General features: G+C 41.8%; 1 protein-coding gene across 5 annotated transcripts in view; it reads right to left on the bottom strand.

Annotated features, from left to right (window-relative positions):
- Positions 1-1,726: 1,726 nt before the first annotated feature.
- The window catches only part of PBXIP1 (PBX homeobox interacting protein 1), a 220,419-nt gene continuing 213,637 nt past the window's right edge, over positions 1,727-8,508 (bottom strand). For all 5 annotated transcript variants that reach the window (XM_069650226.1, XM_069650231.1, XM_069650225.1 and 2 more), the window contains one exon: positions 1,727-7,121. In XM_069650226.1, coding sequence (XP_069506327.1) covers positions 5,780-7,121 — 1,342 coding nt within the window. In that variant the 3' untranslated portion in view covers positions 1,727-5,779. The remainder of the gene's footprint in view (positions 7,122-8,508) is intronic.

The following is an 8,508-nucleotide window of genomic DNA, read 5'->3' as shown; positions in this document are numbered from 1 at the left end:
TCTGCCTGGGCTATCGTAGGGAATTAGCTGCTGGTATTCCCACACCACTGGTAACCTTGGAATATAGAATTATGAACTATCTTCGGGCTATATAATACTGATTCATATAGCTCACAGACTGTACAATGAAAACAAACAAGGAGCATTCCAAAGGACCAAATGATGGGAATTTTCTACAAAGTATACACAGTATTCAAGCTCACAGTCAAAAAAGAGTTAGAGGAAAAGTTTCAACGTCAGTCAAAAATTCAATGAAACAGAAATAAAATACAGTGAATCTGCATAGGTTTAGGAAATGACGGTTTGCCTGTGTGACGTTGTGGTCGTTTTATGGATCTGAACTTTGTCTACTTTGAATGGTGGCTCAACAGGTGCAGTTCTGTTATGTTATATTTCACAGTGTCAATGTTGGGCACATTATATCCATTTCTATGTACCCGTGAGAAGCTAAATGGAACACTGACATTAACAAGCAAGTAACTCCAGGATACATGCTGGACCATCCATCACCAAGCTCTGCAACACATGTTCCACAACTCTTTGGCACAGGAAAGTTATGCTGGTCCATTTTTTGAATCTTGCAGGACAAGTCAGCCTCCTTTTAACAAGCTCTACAAGGCAATTCCATATTTCCCTGTGCTTGTAATTGTATAGAGTTTAGAACGTGTTGATGTATTTTCTTATAAGGCATTTGAACATCTAACATTGATACAGTTCAAGGGTCAGGAGCCTCTGTCTATTCCCGAGTACCTTTTAGCACATAGTAACATATTTACTCGCTGTGATCTGAGCAAATTAGGTCTGATTGTTTGGAATTCTTTCAACTCTAGAGAACCCTTGTTTTGTTACTGTTATGGTAAAGGTTACTGGACCTTCCATAATTGTTGTGTGTTGGTTACATTGTACTGGTTGTGCCGCGACACAAGTGTCCTCTTTCTTTTAACTAGTGTTTCCAATCTTAAGCATCCCTTCATGTTAATCTTAGAACCCCTCTTACTGACAGTTATATTATACTCAATGGTGAGGAATCATGGGAGTTTCAGGCACATGAGATGCTGTACATGAGCAGGAGCAAACAAGATCGCACCACAGCTAGCCTACTTTCTGTTTCCAACAGGAACAAAGTGGATCTTGAGTAAAACCTTACATTTGGCACATACTGGTTTGCATTTGGTTGCAATAACTCTCATTAACACGTAATCAGTATTTTGCAACTCACCTGGGTTGTCATTGTCCACTGTTCATTATTTTGGATATTAAAAAAATGTTCGGGAAGGGGGTTGAAAGCTGAACTTTCAGAGAATAACGGATATGTTTCTGCAAGTGTCAGAAAAGAACCACATCACCCCAAACCCAACTCTTCCTGTTTGGCTCAAACGCCGAGATTATGATTTTAACTCCCATTCTCTTGAAGTGGATGTAATTACACCATATTCATGTGAAAAACCTTTTTTTTGTAAATATGCCAAATCTCACCCAGATGACCGCAAATACTCTTGTTAATGATAAAAATGGTATCAGATGCAAAGAATGTTGAATGTATGCTGGAACAGATGTTATGTACATTAGCCCTTGTGTATGACTACAATGTTCCATGTGAAAAGCATTTCCCCCACTTAAGAGTGTCCACGGCTTGCAAGATAAAGCCACATTCTGCGAAGTTCAATCATCATGTAAAACAAAGAAATACTGACCCATTTAGAATGAAAACAGCTAGATCAATGTCTTTTCTGAGCACAACATTTTTTATTTCACTTTACTTCACCCTATATCAAAAGTGCAACACCACAAAGTAAAAAGGAATTCAGGAAAGAACTGGTTTCAGCAAGAAATATTCCCTACAAAGGAAACAGAACACACAACCTCCTGCTATAAAAACACAATTTAAATACTTACATTAGACCTCAAAGCTTTCATCTCGTAACTTATTCAGTGCATTATAAATCAGTAGAGAACATTGGGAAAATGCAGATACCACATTACTAGAATGATTAATAACATATTCAGTCTAGGAACTCTCATTATGGAGGGATGTAGTGAGGAAGGCTAAAGAGGGAGTAGGAGGGGATGCAAAATTGGACAAAAGACAGAAAAAGGAAAAACTGACAGGAGAGAAGAAAAACGAGATAGAAAAAAAGGGAAACACATGGACATGGAAAAAGAAAGGTGCGACGGAAAGATACAGAAGGTGTAGAGAGAAATAAATTAATAGAAAACAGAAAGATAAGTGAGAACAAGAATTTAAAGAAGAGGAAAGATGAAGGGGTAGAAAGAACAAGATGAGGCAAGGGAAAGGGAAAAATCGAATAAAGATTTGTAACACAAAAGGAATGATATCAGAGTAAAGGGAGAAATGGAGCAACAGAGAAAGAGAAAGGGGCAACAGGAAGAAATAAAAGAGAACCATCAGAGAGAGAAGAGAAAACCTTTCTATGGGAAAAATAGGTCTGAGAGAAAAATTGAAAAACAGAAAAGAGGGGGGTAGAGAAAGAAGGAAGGAAGCAGTGATACTGAAAAATCAGCAAGACGTGAAGGGAGAAAAACGAGGCCGTTATAAAGATGGGAGAGTATAGGAAAGACAGCAAAGTACAAAAAGGAGTGGAAATTGGAGGTGGAAAACAAAGACAGTGGAGAGAAAGAGAAGGGAGAGAAGAGGATTTTATAGGGAGAAAACAGAGAAAAGGAGAACCCCGAAAGGAAAGTGAGAACCACTATAGCGAAAAAGAGAGAAGAGATAGAACGAATGACAAAGAAGAGGGGAGATGTGGGAAACACGAGCAAGAGACAGAAGCAGTAGGAATTCAAAACAAATTGTAACATATTTAGAAGGGAAATTAAGCATATGCGAAGGCAAAAAGAGTAAATGGAAGGGGAAAGTGCAAGTTGAGATAAGGAGAAAGGGAGAACATAAGGGAAGTAAGCGGAATAGGTCATCACAAAAAGGAGAACAAGGAATGAGAAACAGAGGGGGGAAAACAAAGGGCAGAGAAAAGGTTCCAAATTATAGGGGAAAGTACGTTAAAAGGATGAATGAGAGAGAGCAAGGCGATATAATAGTAAAGAGGGAAAACAGGTGAAAACTATTTCAAAATGAAAACGAAAAATTGGGGAAGGAAAGGAGCAGGGGAGAAAGTGCAAGGGAGGTGGGCAAGGCAGAATTTAGTGAGTAAAATGCAGGGGAAATTAGAGAGTTCAGAAAAGGGTGATAAGGATACATAGAACTGAGTAGACAAAAGATACATGATGAGTAATGGAAGAGAAAAGGAAAGCAGAGGTTGAAATGGAGAACATGGAAAGAGAAAACAGAGTACTGAGAAAGCAAAAAAGTGAATAAAATTGACGTAGGATTGCGAGGGTAAAGCGTAAAGGAGAAAAACAGAGAGAAAGAAAATGAGTAGAGGCAAACAAAAAAGTATGTAGCTTGTTGATTGAGCGAAGGAAATAGAACGAAAGAAAAACAGAAAAAGCAACAAAAAAACGACTAGGAACATGGAATAAGCAGAAGGAATGTGAAAGGGAAATCGACAGCCTTGGGATAAAGAGGACATGGAAATAAAACACAACAGTGTGAAGAAAGGTTAAATGAAGTTGAGAGACAGACCCCTGACAACATTATAATGAAAGAAGGACAACATGGAAATTGAGAGATAGGCCAGGAAGAGCGTGTATGGAAATAATCAAATCAGAAAAGAAAATGGGAGGAAATGGAACAATAATCAGGGCGAGAATGAGAAAATTATAGAACGGCGAAGGACAAAGGAGAAAGCAGTAAAAGTTAGAAAGGAAAAAGGAAGAAAGAAGTGAAAGAACATCATGAAATAGGGGTTATAACAAACAGAGGGAAATATAGAGCAAGAAGGAAGAAGGACAACAACAAATATGAGGGAGGTGAAGATCAATAGGGACAGTGGTGATCAAGGGAATGAGAAGCGGGAGGAAAGAATAGAGGTGGGACAGAGAAGGAGACCAATGAGGTAGAGGAATAAAGGGGCAGAGATAAAGGGGAAATACGGTTTTCTTTCTTTGTTGCCTTTTTTCTACTCCTGTCTCCTCATAAAAATGTTATTCTTAGGAAACACTCAGGGCGAGCCAGGGCAGTTAGCCACATGCCAGGCTCACCTGCCACCAAAAAGCCAGTCGGGCTAGGACAGAGTCAGTGTTGCCAGGCTGGGAGCGTTATACTGCCACCGCGATGTATGACGACATGGACTACTGGCAGCAGACAAAAAGTCATTTCAAAAACGTGCAGAAAAATCAAAATGCAAAGCGCACTTCAATAAACTAAAGAATCGAATCGAAGAACTCCTTTTTCTTTACATAGATCGGCTGCAATAGAGAATTCTTTTGGGGTGGTACATGCTCTAGGTTTAGGAAAGGAGAATAAGACGAATACTCCACATTTTCCTTGTGGAAAATCTTTGTCCACACCTGGCCATTTTTCCACTACCCCAGTTTTCCTTTAAATGGAGAAACATGTTTGCCCCCTTTCTATTTCCATTGGTGCAGCAAAGGTCTCCTTCCTCACGACTTTACAGTTTGAAGGTTCCTGCTTGAAGGCTTCCCCTTTTCTTATGGCGATTTAGTCTGAGGCCCTGTGTAACATGCCGGCCTCAAGGATCCGTAAAAACATACGGTAGGCCTAGCTTACCTTCCATCTCCAACTGTCTCAAAGTAAGCGCGAGAACCAAGAGGGAAATATAGTGGCTTACATGTATATCCTAGGACTGCTTACGTGATTTAAAGTGACCAGGTCAGGAGTCATTAATTACTTAAGGAGGAAAAGTCAAACACAATAGCTAATGCCATTGTTGCAGTCTTACTGTCCTGCTTTCTGCATAAACTATTGCACATATGGCGGTGGGGCTGGGCCGAAACAGTTTAGCCCTTACCTGACTAGAAGTAACTGTGAAGATCCAGAATTTGAGAATAGGAATACGAATTTGTATGGCTTTTTCCAGTACAGGTGTTTTTTGGCGCTTTCTGGGCTTCACAAACATGTCTAAAACAAATGCTCAATAATATCCAAGTAAAAATAGATAAAACCATAAAGAAAAACAATTCACAAGTCAGGTAAACAATAAGGAAAACAATCAAGAAGGAATTACATTGGCGGCCCATATTTCTGGGCATTTCCGGCTCCAGGGGTAAATGGCGTATTCATGGCCAGGCACTGGGGCAGAATTTCAGGGAATGTCACTGGCTGCAGAAGGATGTACCAAGGTCAAGATGAGTGAGGGAGGACTGTCTTGCTCTATGTGTTGGAAGGGTGTGTTATAACTTCCTGGAGGTTGTTGGCTAGGTCATTTAGGGTTTTGAGAAGTGGTGACTGCAGGTAGGCACAGTTCATTGGTGGAAGCAGTAGTTCTGAAGATCCTGGCGGTTAAGGAATGGATCGGCCTCTTGTGCTGGAAGCAGCCTTCAAATACCTGTTCAGCCGTGGAGGGTCAAGTGATGGGGAAGAACACCACACTGCTCAACAATATAAAGTATTCTGATGAAAGTGCCGATCATCTAGTCATGACAATGACATTGTGCTGTCAAACAATATTGACTTCTGTGGATCATTACCCCTTGTAAAGAAAGTATTAGAATATTACACATTTCAGAAACACAAAGCCTACTTAGTCGCACATCTCATCATACTACCAATCTTCCACTGGTATTGAATATACACCACCACTCTGACCTCACCCCTCAGACCCACCATTTCTTTCCAGACATCTATTTCATGGTAGAGTGAGCAATGGCTATCCTCTCTATGCAGCTATATGCGGCTGAGTTACTTGTGTCCTTCCACATCCGAATGGCCCGATTGTCGCCCTCTCTGCTGCCCCTCCTTTTGGTGATGTTTGTGTGAAGACTTATCATCGCAAAAGACTTTGGGCCCACTGTGGTGGTGGTGCTCTGAATGCGGTTCCTTATGGTGCTTCTTAGGGCGGAAGGTGTTCAAGTCATCACGGGACTGGTGGGATGGTCGGTCTTCCTTTTCATGCTTTCCGCAGGTAGAGTGACTTTGTTTTTCATGCTGGAGGCCGTGTTGTCCCTCGTTCTTGTTAATTTTCTTGTCAAATTTCTTGAAGTCCTTGTCATCTTTACTAAAATGACCCTGTTTCATATGAATGTGTCCGATTAATGGCTCAGAGCCATCATGGCGCTCTGGAGATTGACTTTCTTTGTGATACTTTTCATGTTTGGAGTCATGATGGTGGTGATGGGATTCCCTTTCGTTGGAGTCCTTCTCCAGGTGGAAGGGTATTGAGTCATCATGGTGGTGTGTAAACTGCCTTTCTTTGAAGTTTTCATGTTTGGAGTCATGGTGGCAGTGGTGTGCTTGCCTTTCCTTATGGTTCTTATCATTCTTAGGTGATATGGTGTCATGTGGGTGAACAAATGGCTTTTCCTTACGGGACGTCTCGTGTTTGGTGCCATTGTAACTGTGAGAAGAGGGCTTCTCTTTAGGGTGTTTCACATGATCTGGATCATCGCAACTGAGATAAGGCTGCCTCTCATGTTTGGAATCATCGTGACCATGATCAGACTGCTTTTGTTTAGGCTGCTTCTCATGTTGGAAATCATCATCGCTATGATAATGAGACTGCCTTGGGTTAGGGTTGTTTTCATGTCTGGAATCATTGTGACTGTGATAAGTCTGCCTTTCTTTGGAGTGTTTCAGGCGCTTGAGGGATTTAGAGCCATCATGATCGTGCTCAGGTTGCGTTTCTTTATGGTTCTGTTTGTTCTTGCTGCGGTTGGAGTCATCCTGCCTCTGGTCCGATTGCCTTTCTTTGAGGTTTTTGCCATTCTTCAATGGCTTGGTGTCTTCGTGCCTGTGGTCTGACTGCTTGTCATTCAAGTTCCTCTTATTCTCACGACCTGTCTCATGACCCTTCACATGTTTGTTGTGGCTGAATGGTTTGGAGTCGTGGTGTTGCTTGGAGTGCTGTTCTGTCATTTCTTGACCATCAGTCATTGGTTTGGAGATTTTGGGGTGCGCATTGGAACTCCTTTTCATTCTCTGCTCAGTCTTCACATGTTTGGAGCTAACTTCGAGGGGCTCAGATCCCACTTCCTCACCATTGTCCTTCTGAAACTTTGTCTTGTGGACGGATTTTTTTGACGATCTAGAAATGCAATCATGGAGACCTGCAATATGTTATTAGAGGAACTGCCAGTGAAAAACACAGACACACATTGTACTTTCAGAAGACTTTCAACCCCTTGTTGAAGAGCAGGTTCATAGAAAGGGAGGGAAATGGTAAACAGTGGGCAGGAATTATGCTACTAATGTGCATTATGCCGTCAATCTGCCTGTCTATCCCTTTGTTTACATTGGGTAGGAACGGTATCAATGTTTGTCTGCCGTCAGTGGTCGAAGTGAGCGGGAACGGTCGGGAGCGGTGCTACTTATTTAAATTACGTTTTACAGCTCCTATACTTTTATTATAAAAAGAAACTGTTCCGGAATGGTTTCGTTTTAAGATAAAAGTGTAGGAAGAAGTTGCAGCTTGCATTTTCAGTGCACTGCACTGAACGTTCCCTTAAACAGTGGTGATGGGGTTTGTGGGTAGTGGGTGCAGGCCTGGTGGGAACATAGTTCCACTACTTCTTTTTGTACACTTCCACCACTGTCTGCAGTTAGTGTGTTTAGTTACTTTGAGGCTTCCACTTGGCATGCAGAGGGTTAATCTTTTCCTTTCTCCTGTAGCACAGTAACAGCACGCCTAGTGGTCAGCCTCATTGGTCAAAGGAGGCAACTGCGGTGCGACAATTTACCCAGTGCAGGGCAGAGTTGCATCTTGGGGCATCAGGTGATCCCGAAGGGTGACTGATGGGCTGCTAAACCTAGCATAATACAGCATTTGGACAGTGGGTTCAGAATGGACTTTATTCTGTGAAGAGAAGAAGGCTGATGGAGAAGGTGTTTTTGGAAAGAGGCCCCACAACAATGACACTGGATGAAGAATTGTATTTCCTAAACTCCTGGGGCTCCCTCTACATTTAGCCATGGGAGATGGGACAACAAAACACACAAATGTAGTTTTTTTTAACAATACATTTGTATGGGGCTCTGGTGTTTCTGGTGACACTCCAAGAAGTATGGTGTTTCTGTATTATGCAGAGCACAGCCCCCGATGACCTTTGAGCGCTTGAAATCCGAGGGTGAGACAGACTCAAAATGCTTGCCATAAAGAAGAGAGTATTTAAATCCCGCTTTAGAAGGATGTGAATGGAAATGGTGATAACATCAGTAATTAATGACAGGAGGTTCTACGAAATGACTCACTTGGTATGTCTGAGGATGGCTGTCTAGCGATTTCCATGGGAGCCTCCCCCTTTCAGGTGTAGTGTTGGTATAATGCAAACTAGGCAGGAGGTTCTAGTAAACTCTGTCACTTGGGGACATTTTAACTACAGCTATAAGAGCTTGGGTGTCCATCGACTTTCCGTGGGTAGTCTCTTGTGGTGGAGATGGTGATCTTAGCACATGCCAGTCGGAGTGTTTGGGTT

This window comes from Ambystoma mexicanum, chromosome 1p (genome assembly GCF_040938575.1).
Source record: "Ambystoma mexicanum isolate Mex_15411 chromosome 1p, UKY_AmexF1_1, whole genome shotgun sequence".
Taxonomy (NCBI): domain Eukaryota; kingdom Metazoa; phylum Chordata; class Amphibia; order Caudata; family Ambystomatidae; genus Ambystoma; species Ambystoma mexicanum.
This window is presented reverse-complemented; position numbering and strand designations above follow the sequence as displayed.